Here is a 27,615-nt window from a genome sequence, read left to right as displayed (position 1 = left end):
GTATGGGAAGATGGATTACAAACAAAATGAATTTAAGATATTTTACTTGAAATTATTTTTGGCTATGGAACACATACAAATTTCGGCTGTAATAGCCATTAAACGTACTGTTTATGTCTTACAAATGACAGAAGATAGCTCAATTTTCCAAGGAGAGGTATTCAGATATGTTGAAAAATTTAAAGTATGTAATCATAGTCATAAATGCATTTAACCACCATGTACGTATCATTTAATTGAACATAGAAGACCAAACCATGAGATCCTCTTCAATAAATTGCTACACTTCATTTCGGCAAGACTGTCCATGGTGTAAAGTCCTGAATTATCAAAATGCTCATAAAGGCACTTAAATTCTAGCAAACTTCCCCTTTCATACCTTACCTCTTTCTTGCGTGCCCACTGACGATTAGGACACTGTTGTAGAAGCTGGAAGTTTTGCATCGTTCAGCCTGAAGCTGTATTGAGGCTGCATCCTGAATGAACAACGGGGGGGTGTGCGGGACGTGGCTGTGGCAGTATCAGGAGCTGCAGGATAAAAGAAGGTAGAAAGGGCCGGTCAGTTCTGCCACGTACTAACTGCTGGAGGTGCCTTCCATCAGGAATGGAGCCTGGCTCTGGAGATGCAGGGAGGCACCTGGCTGCCCCCTAGAAAAGGATTTGGATTCCAGATGCACCTCTGTGGTTGGAGTTTCCCTTTAGGTGCCAGGGGGCTGGCGCATGGTTCACTCTCAGCAGCAGCCAACTTGGCGTGCAGTATGGGCTGTGCCTAAGGCACGTGGATTCCAACGTACAGCAAAGACTCTGGTGCTAAAACTAAGGCAAGTCTCATGTCTTTAGGAAGGTATCTAAATGTTTTTATTGTTTCTTAACCCTTGCCGTTGTAAGTAAACACAGAATCCATACCAGCAGGCTGCATGCTGTGGGATGCCCAGATGCTTTCTTGTTCCCAGTGAGGGCTGAGGCTCTGCCTTGACTTGTGCCAGAGACAGTTGTACAGATAAACAAGTGGGTATAAGACACAGAAGAGAGGGGTGACCTTTACCAGCATCGCTGATTGGGAAAAGTGTTTGATGAGAATCCGTAGCTCTTCTGCATTTTACATTATTGTAAAAATAATGTCATCTTCAAAGCACATAGTGACAAGCATCTGAAATAGAGTGTTATCCCCATGGTACAGATGAAACAAAGTCACACGGATAATCAAAGTCAAGATTATATTAATAGACATTGATTCCAGAGGAGCTATTATGTCTTGCCTGGCATCTGGCACAACAGAGCAGAGAATTTCACACAGATTACTCCATGAAGTCTATAACCTCTGTTTGGGTTTGGGAAAAGACCTCCAGAGCTGACACAAAGACACTACATCGTCTTTAAGTAAGTTGCTTGCAGGGCACTATTGGAAGTTTGGATCATATTCCAGTATAAATTTATTTAACTTCTAGGGCTGGTGAACCTGCCCTGTGAGGAAAGACTGAGGGAGTTGGGGCTTTTCTTCCTTGTAGAAGGGAAAGCTCAGGGGGCACCTCGTCACAGTATTCCAGTACTTATAGGGTGGCTCCAAAGAGGTCGGAGGCTCTCTCCTCGCAAGGAGCTACACAGAAAAGACAAGGGGCAACGGGTGCAAGTTGCACTGGGAAAGGTTTCATCTTGATATAAGAAGGAATTTTATTTTTATTTTTTACAATGATAACAATCAATCACTGGAACAGCCTCCCCAGGGACGTGGTAGAGTCCCCATCGCTGGAGGTTTTCAAGATAATCTCATCTAGGCTCCCTTTCCCACAAGAGGTTGGCTCAGATGATCTTTTGAGCTCCCTTCCAACCTGGGCTATTCTATGAAAAATGTGTTTTGGACAGGAATTGGCTTAAATGCGTGCTTAAAAGGTGTGTTGAATCAGGTCTTGGATACCAAATGCACCACCAGTTATAGTCAATTAGAAGTTTCTCTCTTGAGAAGTGATTTGGGTCTTTCAAAATGACACACTTTATTCTAAACTGTCAGTTCTGTGGCATTTCCCTCTACATCTCCACTTGATGTGTGATTATATTGCAGTTCATCAGTCAGGTTTATTAGGAGGCTTAATTGGATTGCATTAGCTGGCATTTAAGCCATCCAAAACAGTTGAGAATGCAATCAATTAAAACATCCAAACACATTAATGATGTAGTCACAGGGCAATTTATGTAGATGGCTAATTACCTGTTTTTTCCAGTAAGTAGATTTTATTGCCCAAGAATGGATAAATGATGCATGAGAAGAAAAGAAACAGCATTGCAAAAATACTGTTGGCAAGGTTGCAAAAAAGGAAAATGGCAAGGTATAAATATTTCTATTGTTAAAACTCTATACTAAAAGAACAAACCCCACACTGTTGCCAGCACTCAGAGGTGTTCCTAATACTGTAAGGTTTTAATGTGACTTTTAGAGAACATATTGAATATATTACCAGTGTTTGAATGCCTTATAATATGACATCTGAGGTTTCTAAGCAATCAAGATGCTCCACGAGATGGTCATTTTAAGTGGGAAAATACTAATCGCTGTCAGTTTTTCATTTCATCCACTACTGATCTGGATATGGAAGCGTGGCTCCCTTGTGACTTCAGATCCCCGCGCATCGCGCTGTGTGACACCCATGAAGCGTATTTGCTAGGTTGCATTAGGCATATGCAGCACTGGCCTGCACATGAAAGTACAACTGAGGGGCATAACAAAATGCAAACCAGGAATGGAATGGAATCATTAACATCCTCCTGTGTTTCCTGCTCCCTTCTACATTCCCCCTCTGGCTTTACAGCTGAATTTTTCTCATTTACTGTGATGCAGTTCAGGAATGAAACATGCAAACTTATTATCAGATACTGTTCTTAATTTCCATTACAGTCTGTGGGGAAATCCTTACGCTAGTTTATTCGCTGTAACTCTTGACTTCTTGGAATCATGTAGGGAACATACAAATACAAAAAGGCTCGGGTCGGTGGCAAGACACCTAAAGCCCCAGGTAACCTGCCAGGTTAAACTCCTCTTGCATTGCAGAACAAGTACTCAGTGGTTCTCGGGAGCACAGAGTAGACTGGTCAAGGTCTCATGTAGGTTTTGGCCATGCATCATATGCCCAAAATAAGCCAGAAATGCAATTAATTTAAAATTAAATAGTTGCACGGGTCTTAGATGCGTAGGTTATGCATCTGTATTGAGGTGTGGAACCCAGAGGGTCAGTGGCACCAGGCTGTGACGAAAGGGAAGGCCAAGGCTGGGCAATGGCAGCTGACCAGAAAAGGGACTATGTTTTCTCACTTGCCTATTGCCAGTCCATTGGTGAGAAACTGAAAATAACATCGCTATGATCATGATTGTCTTCCAAACTCTGCTCACCTATATTTGGGACCGGCTCATGTTCTCTAACCTGTCCTCATGCATTCTCAACTGCTGAATGCTACAAACAGCGACATCATCCTGTGTTTATCTTCTAACCTCCAAGCACTCTTGTGACCAAATAAGCCGCTGGTCCTGTGCTTGGGGGTGTCAGAGTCGCACACATCTGTGAGGCAGGTGCAGGCCTGCAGTATTCTTTGGCATCCTACAGAACAAATGACATTCCTGGAACCCACAGCAGGGGTAGGAGGAGAAAAAGCCTCCCGAATCCCACAGCTTTGGAGTGCTGTGCCTTTTAAGTAATGAGACACTTTCCTTAAGGTGTCATTGAATAATGGCTGACTGAACCAGCAGATTCCAACATAGACCGGTTTAGCTGAAATATGATCGGAATAGCCAAGACTCCAAAGGCAGACTATAATGCCTGTGATAACTTCATGTAACACGTTAAATTAATGGTGACAGTGACTCCTCAGAGCCCAGGCAAATTGGAAATTGCTTGATGCAGAAGCAGTACAATGATAACACAGTTAATCTTCCGCAGGGAAATGACAGTAAAAGAAATGGCTTTTAGATTAGCTGTCATTAAGGTGAAACATCTGCCTCTGCAAGTCAAGTGGAATGTCCTTACTTAGGCACACGGAAACTCATTAAAGTTATTGGGTTTGCATGGCTGTAATCCAGAGCCAAATTTCCACTATGATCTCAATCTGGGAAGCACAGTGAATTAGACTGAAAGTCAGGAAGATAGCTTCCAAAATGCATTTGGTGGGTTGCTGAAGTTGGCTGATGTGTTTAGATTCTCTTAGTACCCGGGAATGCATAACTAACTGAAATAGGAAAAATAAATGGGAGTGATATGATTTTAAAGGAAATACGACCTTTTGAGATCACGAAAGTTCAAAGTTTATCTCTGTCTGAACTCTGAGGAAAAGCTTCCAGTTGAAGATTTAATTCCAAACAATTTGCCATCATTTCTAAGCTGTTCTTTGCCTGCCGGACTGCAGAGCATAAGGTCAGGAAACTTTACTTGTGTAATTGTATTTGTGATGGAAATATGCTCACATCTGATTTTCCTTTTATAGTCTTGTAAGGAACGTTGAATACTTCATAGAGCCAAGACTGGCAGGCAATCATTTGTGTAGAAACTTTGTGAATCGTGACTTCAAAGTTTTCTTTCATTATTCCTTACCTGGTGACAATGTGCAACAAGGTGGTCTTTCTGCAATGATTACGGCCGGACTGCTACATTACTAGGGTTGCAGAATACTTTAAAGGAACAAAGTTCACAGCGATCAAAGAAATACTTGGTAGTCTCTGTATACAGCTCAGAGCTGAATACACTACAGATATTTAATCTTTCCTTGGAATGAATGTAGCTTCAAGCTGGCTTACAAATAAACGAGTATCCAATTCCACTATTTACGTAGGGTATCAGGCCATTTTCTCTTCTTGATGACATTAGTGTTGATTCGTATAAATAGACTTGAATTCTTCATGGTTATCTAACATTTACAGCAGCGTGCCATAAGAGTACGTCCTAAAGCATGTTGCACAAGAGACTTTCAAGGGCCAGGTGTTACAATACAGTTCCTTTTCTAAATAACTTCAACCATTGGCTGCATGCACAGAATGAGGGGTGCGTCTCAAAGCACTTGGAAAGAGCTCCACAGTCCTTGACGAATTGCAGCTTAACATTAAAGAAACGTACAGAAATGACCACTGCAGTTTTTTCTACCCAGATTCTTCAATCTGGAAGAAGTGGAAACAATATCCTGTTAGAAAATGGCATGTATATAATGAATTGATTCAGCTGAGCGGTCCCAGATCCTGACGTGGGTATGGCAATAGATAAGAATGAGATTTATCAGCCTGGAGGGGCGGGAGATGTTTGTTGATAAGTATTGATAGATTTCTGGTGCATAACTATTGCTGGCGGGGGAGACTGGGCTGAAAGGAAAGCAGCCAAAGCTTAGCTCCCTAGCGAGAAGAATGCCCTCTCTGCTGATTGCTGTGATAGCTTGTTTAACATAGCAGCAGTCTGGCTAGAGCCAGACTCAAGTGCAGTGATCCTATTAAGGCATCTTAAATGGTCTTCATGGCCTCTCCAGCACTGAATGAAAGATCACAATTAGCCTGAGTTATAACCGAAGCCAGTCGTGGTGACTGTCTGTTAAGAACGCTGGCTACTCAGAAAGGACTCCTTCCCTGCAAACTGCAGCATGTTGTTTTTTGAAAGACACCATCTTCTGGCAAAGCGTAGGGTGGTGGAGATATGGGAACGTGCAGGCACTGGTGTGCTTTTGGCCTCTGGGTGCATGGGCTTGGCAGAAGCTGAAATAGATGGGTCACATGTAATCCTATCTGCTCCCCAGAACTCCAGAAAATGAGTGTCAGAATGGGTTGTGATGAGTGTGAAATTGTGCTAGGCATGTATAATGCAGTGACACTGCTAATCAAACCCCTCTCACTGTGACTAATCAGAAAGATCTAGTTGATATTCCAAGGAATTATTTCGAAGAGCAAGCACATATTGGAGAAATAAAGAACAAATCAGAAGCTTAGGCACAGGCAAAGATAAAGACTTTGATCACAGTAGTTTAGTGGGCACAGAAAGAGGACAGAGAAGATAAAAGAAACAACTAAAAATGCTGATGAGAACAGTTAGGATCTGCTGAGAGAAGCAGCCATTACTATAGACCACGAAGAATAGATAAGAAGTACGTGCCTTCCTGGTGCTTAAAGAAACAGCAGCTATAGGCACCTGAAAACAAATTCCTCCTCAGCATAACTCTATTGCAATCTTGCAGGGATGCATCTTGTCCCTGTTTTTAAAGAAAAGTTTCTTTAGGGGCAATAAATGCACTCTACTCAGAGCAGCAAAGAAGAACATATTGCTTAAAAAACCCAAACATGCCCAAGCCCCCCAAACTTCCTAAGAGGCAGCCCAGGCCAATGGATGGAATGTTAGCCTGGGAGACAGGGCAAGTAGATTGTCTTCCCAGTGCTCTCCAGGACTTCCAGGTGGTCTGAGAAAAGCTGAGTAACGTGGTTTTACATAAAGGAGAGACTTGGGGCTTTAAGAATATCTCAGTTCGCTAGAAATTACGCAGTAAAATTCAGAAAGTTGGCAGTGCTGCTCTCAGTAGAGAGGCTACTAATCCAGTAGGCTATGCAGACTGTCTTCTCCTCTTTCTGATTTAAACTCTGATCCTTTCTTTGTACAGTTTTTGTACTGCTATTATTCCTGTCTGTCAGCATGGATAAGTGGGAGGAGAACCAGATTCATGGTCTCTCTGTAATGAAGTTATTTCACTTGAGTGCAGCTGAGCATCTGTGTGTCTGTTCTTTGCATGTCTAGATTTCCATGCTTAAATAACATCTCCAGCAATATTAATTGTGGTGAAGGAGACTATAAATTGTCTCAATTGTCTGTACAATGCGAGTATAGACGTAGGCATCTCAGATTAGATATTAGGAAAGTTTCTTTACCGAGAGGGTGGTCAAACACCAGAAGACGCTTCCTAGAGGCGGTTAATCCCCCGAGCCTGTCAGTGTTTAAGAGGGAATTGGACAATGCCCTTAATAATATGCTTTAACTTTTGGTCAGCCCTGAAGTGGTCAGGCAATTGGACTAAACGATCATTGTAGGTCCCTTCCAACCAAATCTACCTGTTTCTAAAACCCACAGAAGGATCTAACTGCTACACAGAGAAACTATCGACTGACACTGAACCAAACTGCAACTAAAAGAGGTGGTACTAACAGAAGAGAAACATGACACTATAAAAAGATTTATTATTCGAGTCAATCAAAAACCCAAAACAAAAATCAAGGCGGGGGGGGGGGGGGAATTAAAAAAAATCCATAGCCCTAAACAACTGCTCAGAAATTTCAGCATGAGACACAGAGAAATTCCTATGTGTTGATTACTATTTGAAGAAAAATTAGCAAAGTTATTTCTTTCAGCTTGCAAATGTAGCCAAAAGTTGTTTAAGGGTATAATTTCGTGCTTGGAAAGAAACTATCCTATAGCATCTTGATGCCAATTAGGAGCAAAAAGAACTCATCAGTGTCACTAGGATTAAAATCAGAGTAACTTTTCTTGAATTTGAAAGGAGAGAAGCCTACTCTTACCTGTGCTCTTAGGGAAGAAAAAAAGGAGCATGCGGAGAAGAAAAGGAGATGTAAGGGTAGAGATGGTATCACTGCCTGTTGGGTTGATTGCACGGCTGTTGAATGAAGCTTCACTCCGGAATGTTGTCTTTCAGGAAACAATGTAACAAAACAGAAAATGTTCCATTTCCCTTTCATCGTAATCAAAGCAGGAGAGCAGTTCTCAGTATTTATTTAATCTTTGTTTTCAATAGTAGTTTCTATTTTTCTCCACGGTTGTATTATCACAGTCCAAAAACATTGAGACAAATTCAGCTGGAGCAGTCAAAACAAATATACAAGTCTGTTGGGTTTGGGCCTCACCTCATTGTTTGATATTTTGCAGAGCACAGGCGTACTGCCTCCAAATTAAGCTACAGACTCCCACTGCACAGATGAAATGCCCAACCATGCAGAAATTGGGTATATTGGCGCTATCGCTGTGCTGCCCCCTAAGTAAAGCTGTCCTTACAGGTGGTGACAGCAGGCAAAGCCCTTCAGAGCACGTGTGATGTCGATTCCCATGCTGTCCAGCAGGGATGGCAAAGAACAAGTGAGAATCACTGCAGAGCAATCACATTACCACCTTGGCTGTTGCCTTCAACCCCGACCTCCTACTTTTACATTGATCACTTCTTGATTAGTTCCTGCTCCGGTGCTGTCTTCTGTGCACAAATATCCAGGAGTGTGAACAATGACATTTGGCGGGCTCTCGTAGACACCCCTGCTGAGAGATTGTCTCCATTATCGGCACTGGCAAACTGAGACACCGGGGTCTGGAAGTCCAAGGTGAAGTCTGGAGTATAGCTGCCTGTGCGTCCCAGATAACAGGGTATTAGTCACTCGATTGGACGTTTCATCTCTGTTGAGTCTCATCCTTCATATTATCTATGTTCCCTGGGACAGAAAGAGTTTATTTGGCGTTTGTACTGCTCCTACTCCCCCATATTGGTGCTGATCACTGCAAATCCACTAGACACTGCCAAGGGCGGTCCCTTCCATTCCGGAGTGGGTCATCTGAGCAGTGTAACGCATATGGTCCTTCGCAAATATAAAACACGTTACAAATGTTACTTTTGAGTGATCCTTTCGAACTGGCCCATAAAAATAAGGCTACTTAATTGAACGGTATGTGTTAAAGCTAATCAAATAAATAGCAAGGAAATACATGATTATTATTCATAAACTGCAAGCTATTAGAATGTTTTCCTTCACTATGATTGGAACCGATGTGTTAGAATTAGTTCAGTTCAGGCAGATAAAACACTTGCTTCACGAGGAATTACATACATGCACAATAATTTCAAATAATACTGAATAGTCCAATTTGCCTTTTTCTCATAGCTGTCTTGACCAGTTTTGTTTCACTACCTGAAACTTTCTGTTCCTAATCTTGCTGTACCATGTTCAGTGCTATGTCCGTTGCATCTTTATCATGAGCTTCTCATTTTTCCCTTATTCTTTCAGTCTCACAAACAATCTAGAAAGCAATCAGACACTGGGAAGTCCCAAACCAGATAAATAAAAAACATCAATGTATGCTACAGCTTGATGCCTCTCGCTTAAGTCTTGTTTTCAGTTTTTTAAGTTCAGTATTTTTATCAATTTTAAGACCATAGTCTGTGATTTTCCAGGCCTCTTCATAATGCTGCACTTCAAAATTATATTGTGCAATCTTATGAAATGTTTTGGTTAAAATTTCAACGCCAGGGCCATTCGTGATGCAGCACAATGCCATAGATTCGTCTAACTGCAGTGCCTCAATATACTCCTTAACTGCTGCTTCTTCCTCAGCCATTGACAACAGCAGGTGTCCTTTCGAGCAGTGGTCCTCCACCCGTGTTTGAAGGCTGCTATGGCCATGCTTCTGGATCACTTTCTCCATATCTTTTAAAGCTTTATCATATTTTTTCAGGTGTGTAAGGCAAGCAGCCCTCTTTCTGAGATACTTTGGATTATCTTTGCTTGTCAAGACAGCCAGGGTGTAATAACCGAGAGCCTTCTCATAGCGATATTCTTTAATCAGCACCTTTCCTTCTTGGGCTGCTACCTGTGGACAGAAAATTACTTAATATTAGTTATTAGAAGTGAAAAAAGAGAGTAAAATATCTAGTCTGGACTGGCCACAGGTGGACACAGACACTAAGAAATTTTGCGTACTTTTTCAAATGTTGAAATTACATCTAGTTAGAGAACATATAGTTGGCATATTTTTTGCATGCAAATGTAAAAATCTTGGATCAACGGAGACTTGCTGTTATCACAAGAGTTTCTGAACCACTCTTTGTTTCTGCATGTTTTGTTAAAACTTTCTCAGAACGTTTCTTCTGAAGTTGTTTACGTGCCTTAGGAATGATACGTGAACTGAAAACTGAACGGACCAAACTCTAAAAGTAGACGGTGTTCCCTTCATGAAACCAAATTTCTGCCACGGTCTTCTCTAATGGGTGACTAGACGGAAATTGCATCTTCTGGTCAATAGTTAGCCCTACGTACTGCCCCACAAATATTTGCATGTGCTAATAATGAAAGTTGATCTCTACTGAAGTTTACCCAAGCTATAGGAAAAAAAGGCCAACTGATGGCTTTGATGCTCATTAATCTCAAGTGTAAGTGAACTATCTGCCCTTATCTGAAGGGAAAAACAACAAGAAAATAGAGAAAGCAGAAAGAGCCACATAATTTTTAGGTTCATAAAGGTCAATAAAGAAAACTCCATTAGAACTATTTGCTTCAAATGGATTTCTCATTATATCCCTTTATTGGTAATAAACAAAGCTTTTAACATGCTGCAGCAGAGTGAATGTTTAAGTTATAAACAAGGCTGTCCCCAGCAGCGTAGGTCTTACAGACGGCTGAGCCGAACAAGCTGAGACTTCAAGCACAGGATAAATGTTTTTATCAGTCTCATTCCACGGGATATCACACGTTGCCTTTGGATGCTTGTGGCTCCCCAGAATTCGGTTAGTCCAGCCACCGTCTCCATAGCCACGCTTGACAGCTCAGGTCTTGAGTCTCTTTGTGTGCCTCGTCTTTTTATTTTGGTTGACTTAGATTAGAATTGATTGCTGCTTAAGAGAACTAAGGAAAACAGGTTCTGGATGAAACGGATCGATATTGCAGGTCAGGTGTGAGCACCTCATCTGAGACCAGTGGCATGAAATCATTTAGCCATTCTTTACAGTTTATGAAGAATTCTACCCCAGGTATCTTGCTATAAAGGAATGTAAAATCCTTTATGTAGTCATATTTATTAGAAAGACTCTCAGCTTGCACACATAGTAATAGAGATAGGACCTCTCCCCAAATAGTGTCAATCACTGGCTTTTATAGTTCTGGCCATAAATTGTAAGGCAGTGTGTTCAAAGACATCTCAGATGTCTGTCTCTGTATACATTTAAAGAGTAGCAGATTTAGTTTGTCCTTTCAAGTACTTTTAAGGCAACTAGTCAATGCAAGTGTTTTCTCAGTGGCAGGATTTTAACAGGGGATCAAGGTGGAATTGCATCTGCATGTGAGGAGCATCCTGACGAGTTTTTTTTTTTTCCTAAAAATTCTGAAGTTCTAGCTCACATTGTTCTAAAGAGCACAGTGCAGTTCCTCAAAATACCTTGCGTTTGTATAGTTAAATTGTAATTTTCAGCCTTGAAAGTGCATTTGTTGTCTCAGTGGCAGGAGAAAATTATAATTTTTGGTGTTCTCTTGCATGACTAATCTAATGCTGAACCTGCTAGCGCGCTAACTGGGATCTTTTTTTCATTTTACTGTACCATGTACAATATTGCCACTTATTAATGGAGTCACTGCTTTGACTTCTTTGCATTTCACTGACAGTCCCCAAAAGTAAGCAAGCCACAAGATTGTGGATTTCCTGCCATACTTGGAGGAAAAAGGCACATTTGAGAATAAATGATTCTTTCTCAGCCTCTTTGCAGGTGACTTTGGAAAGCCAAGAGCAGGCTATGTAGTCCATTCACCTATGAACCGTACTCCATCTTCAGACTCATCACTACAGATTGATTATAGCTTCCAGACTGAAATAATTCTGGTGCCATCTGGAAAGGGCTTGGCAGGCCATAAGTGACTGGTGATTGGATCCCTTCATGGATTAGGTCTTTGAGTCCCTTTCTACCATCTTGTTACCTCACTGTGTGATAAGGGACCAAAAATACATGTATTTTTGTTGCACTTTTTGTTCCGGTCCCTGATGACTAATTTTATGTTGAAATTGCCCAAGGTTCAGTTCCTTTGAAAGGAAATGAATGAGGAGTTTAATGGATGTGGAATTATGGCCAGGGGTTTGTCTCTGAGCAGTAAATACCAGAAGATAGACCGAGAAGCATTTGGAAGAGGGCTGGATGTTTTCAGAACAGTTTGGAGCAAGTCCTTCCTTCTTTACCTGCAGACCTTATTTGGGGTCCACATACCATGAAGGCATGTGGAAAGGCAGCTTCTAGCTTGGGCTGATGGTATAATTCCGACACAGACATTATAACTTTTGAGAGCCTTTCCGTAGGAGTCAGCTCTGGATGTCCTATGGCATGTCAACAGCCAACGGAAAGCACAGCTCCGAGGATCTGGGCAGGGAGCGACCAGTCATGCATTTAACCTTTGACATAGGAAACTGAGGGGTTGAAGCTGCACTAGCGTCAAGCAAACTCCCTTCCTCTGACCTTTTGCAGTTTAATAAATTTTTCAGATTCCTATTCCCATGTGGCTCTCCCAGTTGTTTACAAATTTCTTAGCATGGGACCCCTTAGACTATAAATAATGGAAGAATTTTATTGCTTTGTTTTTCATGAAAAAAATCAGTACATCAAGGAGCTCTCCTTCCTCCACCCTTTCCTATTCAGCTTATGTAGAATTATTTTTAGCTTTTCAGACCAGACTCCAGGGTAATTATGACACATTTCTATAATGCCTGTAATCTCCAAACACTCTAAAACAACGTGGCAGTAGTACTTTTGTTGCGGAGACCGCTGAGACTGAGGGCTGAACGTAAACGACTGAACTCTTCTTTGCTTCAGTCTCCTTACTGCTGAAATGGAGGCAGCAGGAAGAACGCCCTCCCCTAGAGTGTAGTTAGGAGCCATGGCAGAGTAAGGCCATCATCGGGGTTTTGGGCACTAATTCTGTCTGTCAGCTGTTTTGCTTTTACTGAGAAATTCCTTTCATACACAAACTGGAATAACCTTGCAGGCAAAAGGAAGTGCTACTGGAAAATCCTTCAAGACACCGGACAGGTGAATTAACCAATTCCTTTCCCCCCCCAAAGTACATACTTATCCCCTTGTCACAAAATACATATTAAAAAAATATGTTGTGATTCTGGGCTAATCAGTAATAAAAGTAAGCCCACCCAGTAAATCTTTGAACATTAGAGAATACGAAAAGACTCTCAAGGTGCTTGAGTCCAAATGTTTATCCAGTTGAACAAAAGCACAAAATTAAAGATTAAAAAAAAAAAAGAAATTATTTTACTTCCAACACTGGTATTGAGTTCCAGTCTTGAAATCAGTCCAGCCCACCCCTATTCTCTCAAGTGGCAGAGAAATCTTTCATGATAAAAAAGCCACAAGTAAGGATTTTTTTTTCCAGACCCTGTTCCACAGCTGCAAAAAAAAAAAGACAGAAATAAAGTGTCTCTCCCATTTTAAAGGTTTCACTAATCTGTGGCACCAGTGAGTTCCTAATACATCAGTGGAGTTTAAGCTGTACAAAAATTAGCTTGGATTTTCTTTCTTCTCTTTTTCTTTTCCTTATTGCCAGCACAAGAAGACCCCTCCTGTAATTTCTCGGAAAGCAGCATGGGTGAACTTAACCGTGAGACTTCCGTATGGAACGAGTGATGCAGCAGCAAGGGAAATTCAGCTCTAAAATGTATCTTCATTTATAGACACCTCCTCAGGGCCTCCATAGACGCATTCTTGATTGTACCTTTACAACTTTATATAGTGAAAGATTGCAAGTTGGCTCTAAAATCCTCCAGCTCTTTCCCATAAGACTGAACTTCTTACATTATTCAGAAGAGACGGGCTCTTTTCTCTGTAATGGGGGATGTCTAGGGACCGGTAAATTAATACTTGTTTACTTATATGCTCCTGCTGTTTTGCTAAAATACATACAAAGTACTCCTCTCAAGATGCATTAAGTACATCAGCATGTTGTTTGTTTTATAACCTGGGAGAAAGCACAACAATATAGCTTCTCACCAGGGTGCACACAATCTACAAATTGAATAAAAGGAAGCAAACTGATTCTCAGAGCACGGAGCTTCTGGGTAATCAGAATTGCAGATGCTTGAGTGAATGTTAAAACTCACCATCAATCTGACCTTGTCCTGCCTTATTATTGGAGATGCTTTCTCCGAGCTGGATGTACTTTGGGGGAGAAACTTGAAAAAAATACTGAAAAACACATATTTGGGTGGACTAGAGCAATGTGGCATTTTTGTGTCAAACAGTTTTAGCTAAGAAAACCAATACCAACTGAAAGGCTAGTAATTTTATAAAAATGTGAATATATTTAAAATTCTAAATGTTACACAAAAGAGCAAAAAGGATTGAAGCATGTAATGTGACTGAATCAGAACCTTGAGTTTAATTTCATCAAGAAAATGAACAAAACATGAATTCCCCTTCCCCAGAAGCCCACTATGAGCACCGCGTAACTCATACCGAGTACAGTACTACCAATGGTCGTGTTAAATCTCTAGCTGCTGTCCCTCACATCTCCTGCATTTTAGTGTTGGGATTAAACAGGTCTCATGCTAGGGAGACCAACAAGAAATTCCCCCAAGGGGTAAGAAGTGGTAATGATGAATTATTAGAGACTGAAGCAAGGTCACTGCAATGAAAGAAGTTTGGATTCGTCTCCCTGTTCTGGCTGAAGTGAAGGCTGGAGGAAGAAGCCAATTTGTTTCTTGTTCATCTGATAAATGGTCTTCCCACGCCCTTCTGTTCAAGACAAGGCAGGGAAAATTTCTGCAGCCTAATACTGCTTCCTATTTCTTTCCCCACTGAATGCACAGGTGTGGCATCAAAAAAAGATTGTACCTGAGCGAGATGCTGCTGTTGCTTGGCGTCTACAAAGTTCAGGAGAAACCCCAACTCCTCTTCATCTTTCTTAGCCAGGATGCTGAATGAGTGAGCTGCCACTGGCACATTCCTCCTCTTCAACTGCAGCACAGCTAGTCTTGCACTAGCGAAGTCATCAGCAAAAGAATGGCCAAATGCTTCATGAAGGTGCTCGAGGGCCTCTTCATACCTTCCTGTTGGTTAACACCAGTACAAGCTATATAACCCATTCCATGTGGAGAAAGAGATCAAGAAAACTTACTAAAGCAGGACTTAGGTCGCCTGTCTGCATCTAAAGGTATTAAGTACTTCATACTCTTTCCCAAAACATTTGCAAACTTCTCTTGAAAAGTACCATGCAACAATACACTTGCCATTTAACATTCGCTTTAATTTACTGCTCATTCACTTAGTCTGATCAGCTATGTAAAAGAACAGGAACTTACCATTTACAATCAAAACATCTGCGTAGAAGATGTGACATTGTGTGTCCTTGCAAATTTTAATTAGGGCTTTTGCAATCACAAGAAGATCCCCACAGGTTTCTTCTTTTGACAGGTCTTTAGTAGCAACTAGCTCAGTTAATGCAGTCCTGCCGTGCTGAAGAAGCCATTGAGTAATCAGCCCTCGGGCTTCATGCTTTAAAGACAGGATTGCTGGGATCACTACTCCTGCCTCCACCTTCAGTGCCGAGATCAAATCTTGCACTGCCTCCTATGTAAAAATGAGACCAAAAAATGAAATGGTAGCAATAACTATGCATTGATAATGTGTTCTTTCAGGTGCTTTGAGTTGTCTGCTGTCCCCCTGCAAGGTCAGCTGCAAGCTTTTGGAAGCTCTTTGCTCTTCCCTGTCCTTGTGCTGCATCTTTTCCATTTGTAAAGCTGATAGAAGAGCATAAAGACAGGTCTGAATGGCTATTTGCAAAGTGTTTTGGACTGCTCAGATTATCACTGAAAAAAATTCTTACAGCAACAAGAAAGAGATGCTGTGAATGATTAAGTGCAAGCAGGATTTGGCTCAGCCAGGACAAACCATCACAAATCTGCACACCCAACTGGAGATGCACCATTTCAAATTCACTGCAGGATTGCTGCGGTGTGCGGGTAAGTCTGAGGCTATTGACCGTATTAGAAGCAGATAAACCAGGCAAACATCTGCCATGATTTCCAGCCAATGATACACTGCAATCGCCAAAGTCCACTATAACACTCATTGCACACGTGAGCTTTTCACAATAGAGAGGGACACACTAAACCTTGAAACTGTTCTTTCTTTTTCCTCTTGTTGTTGCTACATTTCATCTAACACAACATCATGTCATGAAAATATGAGATCAAGTATAGGGGAGAGTTTGCAGCATTGCAAACCAACGCATGGTAGTGACAGTAAAATCGATGATTAAGGTTTAGTCTTCCTCTCTCTTGACTTGGGAAAACAAATCAGTAATGTCAAGTGGACTACTTTTACACCTAGCCAAAACAAAAGCCTTCACCAACCAGATCACCAGAAAATCAATACAGCGATAATACCTTCTGCTGCTTCAGAGCAAGGTAAATGAATCCTCGTCCACTCAGAGCCTGCACGTTCCTAGGGTCCTCCTTTAGGATGGCATTATAGTCAAAAATAGCAGTTTTCTTCTGACCGAGGCGCCCATAGCATCGAGCCCTGATGAGAAGGCAATCTTCAGCATAACCACCTGGAGGGGAGAAATGCAGCCATGCTTAATCGAAAGGTCTCACGCCTACTGGTGTAACACAGGGTGCAGTAAATGCCAGTGTGTGCAGACCACTAAGCCCCAGCAAAGGGCTTCAAAGCAGCTAAGTGAAAATGATGAGGTAAACCTACATGTTGTGTTACGGTGACTGCAGGAATGACAAGTGAGTACCACTTTCTTCAGGGCTGTGGCAAGGGTGGAATGAGAGGGGCGTGGAAGCAAATGTGCTATGATGAGAAACTGCAATCCACAGATGTCACTGGAAGAAGAATAAGGAGAGTGCTGGAGAGGCTACCCAAGGATACCCATACGAAGCTATAGCAAAATTCCACTTTGCCTGAGGATACCTGATGAAGTACAATGAGAGTACTTAAGTGGTAATTTCCTTTACTTTTGTTGCCAGTGGAATTCCTGTTGCATACTATCAGTTCTGAGTTGAAAGGTAAAAAAAAGAATCTATGTCAGGTTGGTTTCCACAGCACAGTACTGATTCAGTTAAGTGTCCTGCTGAGGCTAGCAGAATTCTGTCAAAGAATGATTTTTTTACCGGTGGAGTCTTGAAAGCGCTTTCTGGTGTGTATTATAAAGATAAGGATACTCTGATGTTCTGGGTCTTGTGGTGTACATGTCAATGTCATTCTGCAGGGAAATGGTGAGTTGTGGTACAGTGGTGCTGCTCGGGACTGGAGTTCAGTGTTTAGCTTTGCTTCAAAATTCCCATCAAACCTCAGAAAAAACACACAATTTCTTCGTATGTCATCATCTGACTTGGGAAACACATCTTTCGTGGCTGGTTGGGATGTCAATGTGTTTGACACAAGCCACAGAAGCGTAGGCACGCAGAGACAAAGCAGTTTGGGTGTTATGCTAGCCTAATACCAATGTATCCCCCAGAAGCTTTCCCACACAGCCAGCAGGCCCACGCACCAATGTGAGCGTGAAGCTGGTCTTTCTCCTAAGGCTAGCCATGTTTCTCACTTATGGATGGCTGACAGCAGAAACCAGTGTATCTTTGTACTTGCTCTATGGGCTACCAAGGAACAGGCAAACCTGGACCAATAAAAAAGTCTGGGCTGCAGTATGTGCAAAAAACCTTTTCAGAGCGTATATTTTGCTACTAAGGTGAATGTTTCAAAAAAGGAAGATTCTGCATGTTATGAAAGAACCAGTTCTGGAAATAGCGAAAGAGATGTATATATATTTATATTTACAGAAAGAAAAAAATAATTCTAACAGTGATTTACAGAAACAAAGAAAACTTTGATGACAGCACTTGCGCGGCTGCAGTTTAATTTATAACGGTAACTGTCCTACCGCGACTCAACTCTGACTTTCCAGACAGGAAGAGGAACTACAGTGTGCCAGGCACACCAAAAACACAGGCCCCACTTCAAAGAGTCTTCGGTCTAGTTAAACATGCCAAAAGCACATTGTAATAAAAAATTGAATGGTTGGAAAAGGTAACAGAATTAAAATCATAAAATCACATTGCCCCTCTGGCTCAAACGCGTCCGGGTTTCTAATAAAAACAGATACACATGTCGATCAACACCGTCTCTCTTCAAATATCCATGACTGCTTTTCTGATTGCTTCAAGGTCTCAGCAAGAGTGGGTCTCCACAGGAACAGCCAAAAGAAGCAAAAAGAGTGGCCTGCAATTAAGTACTCAACCTTCCCATGCAGGCATATTTTTTTCCTACCTTCTCTGGGATACCTAGACTCAGCCAGCTGACCGTATAGAGAAATTCCGTGTTTGCCAGTTGTCATGAAACTACTTCTATCTATTTTTAAAGATGTCTGGAAAGCTTTGCCCTTTGTTATTCTGCCCTAAGGTCTTCCACGCATTTTCAAAGGGAGCTCTAAAAGACAGCATTGTGGTGCTGCCCTGGAAAGCAGCAAAAGGAAGAGGAGGCAACTGTAAAAGGGAATGTCTTCATATCTCCACATCTATCCCTCCACCACGCCTTTCTCCGTAGACATCATTAATGTGCAAAAAATGGAGGCAACCTACCAATGACAAGACCGTCATCTCAGGATCTGAGCTGGATTAGGATCCAATTCATTAGAAGGAATCCTTGGAGATTTTAGTACGCTGGAATAGGAGCAGCACAAATGAGAGAAGAAAGCTCTAAGGGGAAGATACGTGAGGACGGAGGCACGAGGCCATTTGGCTGTTTTAATAAAGTGCAGTCAGAAGGTACGCATTGTTTTGCATAAAACAGTAATCCAGATGGGACTGACCAATTTACTGCCACACTTAATATACACTGGGATTTGTGATACTAAGATTCTTTTTTCTCTGCTTTCAAATAAGTGCTGCCCAAATAAACAAATACAGTTGACAATGAAAATCATGGTCCATTCATTCACTGGTTGCAGAGAATATATCTTTCTGCCCCTTCCTTCCAAGGCAATTTTTATAAAAATCTTAATTTGCCCAGGGTTGCCATCAATAACTGTGCCATCCCAGTACTGGATGATAAATCACCAGTGCCACTGTAAATATTTTTTCATAGGGAGGTCAGCAAATGCAGTGTCTTGCAGCTGCCTGCAGAGGTGAGCCAGCAGGCAGGCTTCTAGCAATTCTTTTACAATAATGAGGCTTTTTCTCCCTCCTGATATGCTCCAAAACTTCTGTACCAAAGGTTTTTATTGCTCTGGAGCTCTATCAATTGGATCTCATAAAGACAGTATCTATTTCTTAACAAGCATCTGTTCTAGCAGGTGGGGAGTTGATAAGCTGGAGTGCATGGGCTGTGAAATGGAACCATCTCAAAGCAATGAACAGGTGGGTTTTTTTCCATTTTCATACACCAGTCTGTCTTCTTCTCAATGCTGCTGTCCTAACATTTTCTCAGAGTGAAAGGCAGATTGCCATAAGAGCATGGTTTTACTTGGAACATTCCAGAAGCATTTCCATGTTAGCCTGATCTCTCTCCTTAGGAAAACCTAGGATAATGATGCATGTAAGTGGGTGCATTCAGTCTTTTGCACTGGAACTAGACATTCATTGGTGTGTTGGAACAAGAAGGCAGGTTGTTCGCTGCAATGACTGTATTTACAGCATGTTCATTTTGATGAAACAGGAGGTACCAAATCAGTTTTATTGGTAGGGTACTAATAGATGTAACAAACTGAGGCTGAAGCAGGGGAGCCTTCTACTTCTACACTGCTTGTCTAAAATGGCTGAAGCTGGCTCTGTTTCAGTAGCTTTTCAAAATTACCAACTAGCATCTCCTCTAAAAGATACACAAAATAAATAGGATGGAGGCTTCTTTCTTCCGAAAGGGGGATTTCATTCGTCTAGATGATTTTGTGAAGTGTCCCTTCATTCACACTCTTTCAAAGACTAACTGCTCACAGGGACCAAATTTCCCTCTCATTTATCACAAGTTTGGCTTTGATCTCTTTAAGAAACAATTATATTGTATTTTCAAAGAAGATCTCATCTCTTTCTAGATCAAGTTTAATTCTCTGGGGAAACATTCCCAAAAATATAGTCATCCAACCTAGCAGTTGGACAACAGGATCAAAAAGCCCTGACTTCTCTTGATGTTACCAGGCTTACGGCTTACCTCAGTCACCTGTGTGCAGAGTTACTTACTGAAAAATCAAGTTTTATAGAAGGAAAAATAAGCCTGTAAGATATCCTTGAGACTTTTCTCTGTATTTTGAGCATATATCTGTTGCTGTGATAAAACAGCCTCCCTATATTAAGTACAGAAGAATCCCCTTGCCGTTCTGCTTTTCCTTTACTAGTGGAAGAACAGCATTGCACTGCTTGTCCTAAAAGGGTCTTTTTTTAAACCACAGTAAAGGAGGAAAGCATGGGACATATAAAAGGAAAATAATCTAATGGATCTGAGAAGATAGCACTGCTAACATTAAAACATGTAGTTTGTTCAACAGCACAGCTGTGCTTGTGAGAAAATCTGTGACTATATGTATGAAAAAAATTATGGTTACAGATCAATTTGTCCAGACCAATTACTCAGAAGCAACCTACAACAACTCAACAGTTCATTGCAGTCTGATGTTTGGTAACAGGTCTACAAAAGACTGTAAAGGGTAGAGAAGACATACATTGTGTTTCCTGTACACTCTACACATTACGTTTCTGGAGCAGGAAATACAAGAAAATGATTAGAATGGAAATTTCAAAGCACCAGCTGGAAATAGATGGATTCAGGATGTTAAAGATCTTTTCCAAGTTATGAAGGACTTGTGGGTTCTCTGTGTTGATATGACCCGGTAAGGGTGGTTTATGCCTGAACTTAACTCTTAGCATGCAAACAATGCAATTTAAAATAATCTTCAGATGTGCTCCAGGAGGATTTCATGTGCTAAACAACAGAGCAAAATCACACTCTGGGTCTTCTGGACAAGTGAAGAAAAAGTCTGCTGTCCCTATAGAACTGAACTGAACCCGTACAACCCATTTCAAGTTCACAAGCTACTTATGGGACAGTAAGAACTGCAGTCACTGTTTAATTGCACTACTTCATGGTCCAAGATGAGTTGCTACTTTAGCAAATTTTACCCCACTCTTACTTGCCTTCGTAAGTCTACTGTTTCAATCTTCTCCAATTGGGGAAATGACAGATGAGAACTGGTCGGACATGCTTGCCTACCCACTGATCTGATTTCCCATAGAAGTCAATCTCCTATCAGTATCTTGATAACCCTACCTGAAGCGATGATGGCAAAGGAAAGGTAGGCAATGGCCTCTTTGATGTCAGCATCCTCCTGTTTGTCCTTCAAGATGGTCAGCGCTCTGAAATGGCAGTGAGTTTGCATCAACTTCCTGTCTTCATCTTTGAAGATGTCCATGATTGGCAGGAGGCAGGAGGTATCTCCAATTTTGATCACTTTCTTTAGCAGCTTAACAATGGGAGAGAAAAAGGCAGAAGAGAAAGATTGGTATGAAAAGATAAATGAAGTTATGCTAAAGCTGGAAATATTACTGTCTCGTGAGACAAGTATGATCTTACCCAGTGCTTGACATATGGTATCTTTGCCTCCATTCACTATTCCTTTCTCTATTTTTATTATAGATACAGGTGTCTGGGCGCTGACAGGCAGGTGGGACAAAAACATTTTGAAATTTTCAGTGACACGTATGTTCCATCTAGAACTTGTAGCGGAAGCTGCAGATAGGAATCCAACTTCCAAGGGCAATATATGAACTCTCATAAATTCATGTTATTCATTAATAGCCTTCCCAAAGGCAGCAAATTATACAAAATTTTTATTTTTCATAGGGAGTAGTGAAGTGGTGACAATAAAACCCTTCTCTTTACAGCTAGTAGAATTTGCATGGGATCTAAAAAAATGCAATAGTTCCCTCTGATGGTAGAACCTGGTAATTCAGCTTTGTAATCCTTGGTAGGAGAATCAACATGTTGGAATCTCTTTCACGGTTTCAAGCACAAGTCATTAGCCACTAAAGAAAGAAAACTGCAGACTGATATTTAAGCTTCTGGTTTTGTTTCTTTTCCCACCCTCCCCTACAAGCTTCATTAGGATAATCAGTTAGGTAGTAGTTCTGCCTACTTTTCTCTAGGGGAAAATTACCAATCCCATCAATATTGTCACCAGGGGCAGGATGCTCAGGCAAGCTCTGCCTAGTTAAAGTCTCTGATGAAAAGTGCCATTAAATAGCATGTGATGAATGGGCTGTATGTAGCTGGGAGTCTTTGTGTGGCCTGTGCTACAGGCAGAACGTCCTACTTATGAGCCCTGTATTTACCAGTTTACCACGATTCCTGAGAAATACCTTGAAGCACAGGTTGGGGTAGACGCAGACCCACTGGAAAACCCATCACAGGTTGTGCGATGGGGTGGGTTCCAACTTTGCACCATGTGTTCAAGTGGCCTCAGTGCAGCTTGTGCCCAGAGCCTTAAAGTTGTCATGTAACACTGAGGAGCATGACCAAGCAGAGCACTGTTCTGGGAAACTGAAAGCCCTTGGAACACCCTCTGGCAAGCCTATGTCTCTAAAGCAGTCCCTCTTAAGTTCTACCACACATCTCCTGTATTAGCCAAAAGGGCTGTTGACCCTCTTCACCGTTCCATCACTGATCATTCTCTCATTCTCTCTGCTAGCCAGGTGCTCCTTACCTGGTTGCCATCATACATGAAACCTTTCTTCAGTTGCAGAAGTGCGAGTCTAGCCAGGATAGGAGACCTTTGTGGATTTCTGGAGAGTGCTAGTAAGAGGAGCTTGTGAGCTTCTTCTGCACAGCCCATCTGGTACAGGGCATCAGCACAAAGGATCTGTGATGCTTCATCAGAAGCATCCAGCTCCACCAAGAGAGAAGCCAGCTGGTAAACCCCAGGGGCATCTCTGTAGGAAAAAAAAAAAAAAAAAGGAAAGACCACCTTCAAGGAAAAAATGCTAATGAGAATAACAGAGCCTCTTTGTCTCACCTGGAAGCTAAGAAGCAGGTTATCAGTCCGATATCAAAATGGATGATACATTTTACCATATCCAGCAGCACAGATATCTCTGTCACTTAATTCCATAATCATAATCCCTCTTTATAAAAACATGTTCTTAAGCAGTTGCGGCTCTAAAGAAAGGCTAAAAAAATCATGATTCATATCTGTGGTTGCAGCTGATACCACAACAGGAAAAGGAAAAAGTAACAGTGATAGTGAAAAAACCTAAATAAAAGATCACCATTTCTAATGAAAAGCTGCGTGTTAAAATTTGCATGGACTGGAAAGAACTGTGTTTCTAGGTAGCTTCTTGTTCCAGAAGCAGTGACCTGTGTCTAAGCAGGCCTGTGTTTGTGTCCTGATCTGCCAGTGCAACGCTGAATGAGTTCGCACATTTTTCTGTCCATTTGTTATCTCACTGGAGTGCAGGCCCCAAGTACTGAGTGTGAAATGAGCATCACACAATGGAAGAAAAAGACCATAATACTACTAAAATTATTAAGAGACTAAATAAATGTGGGTGTCAGCTGTAACTACCTGAGATGAACTTTCACATGCTATTTCCCACTTCAAATTTTCAATTTTTCCCCTGAAATATTAGTATTTCACATGCAGAAAAAACTGAGAAAGTAACATAAAAATCCCGCTTTGGAGAAAATGGAAGACTTTTCCTGGGGTGGTATCAGACAAAACTTTGAAAATGAAACATTGAAACTTTTACGTTTAAATAGCAGCCTTTTTTGTGTTGGAAGAAATAAATACCTAATAAAGATACTACTTTGATGAGCAATCTCTGTCATATTCCTTCTAGCATTTTGCTTGCTCCTAGCTTAGACCAGTATTTTGCTGGAACAGCCACACCTATGGAATTTCATTTCAACCTGTTATGTTTATTCGGAACATTAAACGGGTCTATATCCTTTTCTCAGTTATCTGAACGAAGTACCCTCTCTACTCCTCAAGCCACTCTCTTTCTGTTAGGAATCTGCATAGCCCTGTTTCTTTTTCTGCCCACAGGCTGAACTGCCTCCTAGGTACCTCTTCTTCTGGAGCATCTTCTGTCCTTCTTCTTGGAGAACCTTTAGCAGCAGTCCCCTTTGGTTCCACGGCACATAGGACTTGATTGTTAAGATGGTTTCTTCCATCTTTAACTGGCAAGCTGTGATATAATCCAGGGCTGTCAAGTAATGGCTGACACCAGAAATCCGGATAAGTCCGCGCCCACATAAGGCTTTAATACAGCTGTTAGGATGTGGGGAATCATGCTCAATCACCTTTTGAAAGTCTTGCAGGGCTTGCTGATGGTCATGAATGTGAAGGGAGCAAAATCCTCGCAATGCTAAGAGAGTATTGCAGTAAGTTTTCTGCTCTTCTGCCAAGAGGTGGTCACAGATATCCAGGGCAGTTCTGATGTGTCCATGCAGGAGATGGCAGTCTGCTAGCCGAACACGGAGCTCACGTTTGGACCCTGGGGAGATCTGAAGGAGGAACTGGACTGTCTGGATGACAGAAGGGAGCAGCTCAGTACCATGATTGCTTCTGAGTTCAGTCCGAGTACGCACAGCCTCCCTGTATGCTGCAAACTTCACCTCCAGGACAGCTCTAGCCTGTTCTCCTATCCTCTCAGCATCACGTGGTGAGAAAAGCTCTTCAAAGTGTTTCATTGCCTGGGCAGGGGTTGCTGCAAAGGCTTCTCCTAAATCCTGCATCATTTCCTGCATCCGTCCACCCAAGAAGAAATATGCAGCAGCCCGTTCCAAGAGCAGACCCAAAGCTTTCTCATCTTTGAGATTATTATCAGCTGAGAAGCCCTTGAGGGCCTTGCTACAAACTGCCACACACTCCTCAAATTTGCTTTTTTTAAAGAGGTAAGTTGCCTGCACCCTGCAAACGCAGACATCATCCGGTGCTACTGCAGACAGGAAGTCATAGCAGTTGCCCAGCCACTGGTCCAAGGAACTGTGGTCTGGACTTTCTTTCTGATACGTTGAGAGATAATTAGAGAAGGCCTGGATGACCTGTGGCAGGTGTTCCTTTTGCTTAGTACACACATAAGCCACTGCTTCAGCCCGATCCATCACAAAGGCCTGGATATAGTCTGCAACTCCCTTCCTAAGTTGTGTTCCTGACAGCACCCGTGCCAATGCCCTCAGCAGCAGCAGTTCCACTGAATACTTTGGGTTAGCCTTGAGCAGGGTATTGCATTTACTCACCACCTCCTCCGAGCATCCTCGCCTGAGCAGGGTCTCCAGTTTATATAGCGAGGATACCACGTTGTCGGGACTTAAAGTGGAGAGAAAGATGGCAGCTATTCCCACACTGAGGGAAACAACGGCCAAGTTCTTGCTCTGGATCTTGGGAATCTGACTCTTGCCTTTGCACCACATTTCCAGGGTAGCTATCACTTTTTCCCAGAGCCCTTTGTCTAAGGAGTTCACACTCTCTACCGCTGTCGGGGCGCTGCAGCTGAAGGCGGCTGTGTAGAAAGCAGTGGCTATTGGTAACTCCTGCTGGGCAAGATGGTGGTCCCCCTCTTTGCAGAGCAGTGCAGCAAGCTCCTGAGGTGACATTTTATGCACTTATATCTTCACCAAGCAGCATCACACAGGTAATGTGGTTTCTGCCTGTAAAACAGAAGATCAGCAACATGAGGGGCTGTGGAGCACAGGTTTTTTTGGCTTGGGGGGCAGCTTTCCAACTGACGGCCACAAGCAAGCCTAGGTCCTGCGAAAAGCCATCGTTTTGTCACTGACAGGCTCACCAGGGAGCAAAGCCACCAGAAAAAGCACTACAGAGGTTCTTAGTCCACAGCCACTTAATATTGGCCAGAAAGCAGCCACACAACCTTGCCAGTGTTCCCTGCCCCACTGATGTGGGGCTCGGGGGCCTATCAGGCTTTGTCCTCCCTGGCTGAAGTGTCAGTTTGATAAGTTTTTAATCATCAGACAGTATGTCAGTACTGGTGGTGGACACGGAGGGGACAGAATAGCACCTTGACACTTTGCCCACCACTTGCCTTTCCTCCTTTGCATTGAAGAGGCAGGAAAGGTAGGAGAAAAGGTGCACCTTCTCCCTGTTTCCACCTCAGGAGTCAGTGGGAAAGATGGGGTTCAGTGCCAGCACCTGAGCTCCTGAGCCAGTCCCCACACACCTGGGGCCTAGCCCTCCAGCTGCGGGGCCCTCCGGAGCGAGGCGGTCGGCGGGGCGCGGCTGCGCGGCGGAGAACGCAAATACCTGAGAGCGGGGCCTCAGCGGGGGCCACTGCGGGCCTGCGAGGGGACCCCAGCGCGGCCTTCTCCCGCCGGGGAGCTCCTGGGGCGAGGCGGGCTGAGCTGAGGCGACGCGACGTGAGGCGATGTGAGGTGAGGTGAGGCGAGGCGAGGCGATGGCAGCCGTGGACGGGACGGGGAGTGGGGCCGGGCGCCCGGTTGCCTGGAGACCGCAAACACTGCCGGGGAGCGGGCAGCCGCCTCAGGCCTGCGCGGCGGCGGGGAGCCATGCCGCCTGCCCGCGGGCGCCGGGGGCTACCTCCCGCTGCGGCCCGTGAGGAAGCCAGGCCCGCGGCTGCTCGGGCCGCGCGTTTCGGCCCCGGGGCCGTGGCGCCGCCGCCGCTGGGCCCGGCGATGCGGGCCGGGCTGGGCCGTCCCGCCGCAGAGGGCACGGCGCTGGGAGCGGGGGCGGGAAAGGAACCGTTCCCTCAGGGAAGGTGAACCAAGTTCCTGCCCCCTCGGTGGGACTAGAGAAAGTGAATTAAATAGTTACCAAAACCAGCAGACTCCGCCTGTGGAGTGGCCTGCGTTTTTAGCTGTATTTTTTAATAATAAAAAATGTTTTTAGCGGTAAATCACTTGTGTTTTTAGGAATGTTTAGACCCATGATGTTCCTTTAAGCGAGGCCCATTTCTGAAAGTCCGGCCTTCTCCTTCTCTGCGTTTGTTGGCATTCAAAAGAGAAAAACCTTTTATGATTAATAGAGACTTTTTGCCATTTTATTAAAGAGTTTGCCTATTACTTTGATTTGATTACTTTCACTTTAATTACCCTAATTAGGCATCATGATATAATTTAGCATTGCTGTCACATCAGGCCACAGGTGATATTACCAAGAAAGACCCGAGGGCATAAAAAGAAACGGTTCTGAAGTAGAAATCCCATTAGAAGGAGCTGGGCTGATCAAACGCATGTGCCTCTTGGCCCCTCCACCGAGGTTCAAGCGCAGCTTGTGGGAATAAAAACGAGTCTGGTGTATTCAATGGATTGTGATCTAGGCTGCAAAAATCATTACCCATAATTTGACTTTGCTGCATGACTGAGTGGTGTGGAAGTTGCTTCCAGCCACATTTTGCCTTGTAGATACAAAGAACGTGGAGGATGCCAGTGTCCTCCATTCATCATTTCTAGCATAAAGAGTCCTCCTTTAGTTAAGAATCCAGTGTGCTCGCTGCTATATGTGGATGGTTTAAAGGATGTTGTTACAAGCTGTGTGTAGAAAGGCCAGAAAGGTAGCAGCAACATGAAGAAATAATTTTGTTAATGGTTATATAGCAGGTGGTATGAATACAACCAATTTTAAGTTGTGCATCAAACTTAGGCTTGGATTAATTTAGATTCCTAACTTTGTTCCTCAAAGGAATAAGAGGAACAGTATCTACGAGAGCTCAGTGCTGATAGAAAAAGAGAGTATCTTTCAGGTGGAAAGGACTGTGGCCTGATATGTTACCTGAGGTGTATGAATTGAGGCCAGTATGAAAACCTGTTGTTGTAAGTGGCGGAACCAGCGATGTAGCAGAGGCCCTGGGTCCTAACGTTTTTCTCAAGCCACCAGACAATTTGCTGTTATTTGGT

At 42.9% G+C, this 27,615-nt stretch overlaps 2 protein-coding genes across 2 annotated transcripts in view; both read right to left on the bottom strand.

The window, feature by feature from the left end:
- MMEL1 (membrane metalloendopeptidase like 1) overlaps positions 1-482 on the bottom strand; it is a 38,971-nt gene extending 38,489 nt beyond the window's left edge. The window contains exon 1 of the mRNA XM_063353600.1: positions 385-482. The gene's annotated coding sequence lies outside the window, so the exon portion shown is untranslated. The remainder of the gene's footprint in view (positions 1-384) is intronic.
- On the bottom strand, positions 472-26,387 carry TTC34 (tetratricopeptide repeat domain 34). The gene is made up of 9 exons (XM_063353598.1): positions 26,006-26,387; positions 23,810-25,395; positions 22,451-22,676; positions 21,019-21,211; positions 16,146-16,312; positions 15,060-15,327; positions 14,593-14,807; positions 7,520-9,587; positions 472-528 (listed from the first exon to the last, which is right to left on the bottom strand). Exons 2-8 carry the CDS (start codon positions 25,339-25,341, stop codon positions 9,069-9,071), a joined length of 3,120 nt encoding a protein of 1,039 aa, XP_063209668.1. The 5' UTR covers positions 25,342-25,395; positions 26,006-26,387; the 3' UTR covers positions 472-528; positions 7,520-9,068.
- Between the last annotated feature and the right edge of the window lie 1,228 nt (positions 26,388-27,615).

This window comes from Chroicocephalus ridibundus, chromosome 16 (assembly GCF_963924245.1).
Source record: "Chroicocephalus ridibundus chromosome 16, bChrRid1.1, whole genome shotgun sequence".
Taxonomy (NCBI): Eukaryota; Metazoa; Chordata; class Aves; order Charadriiformes; family Laridae; genus Chroicocephalus; species Chroicocephalus ridibundus.
The sequence above is the reverse complement of the archived record's forward strand: the minus strand, read 5'-3'. Positions and strand labels throughout refer to the sequence as shown.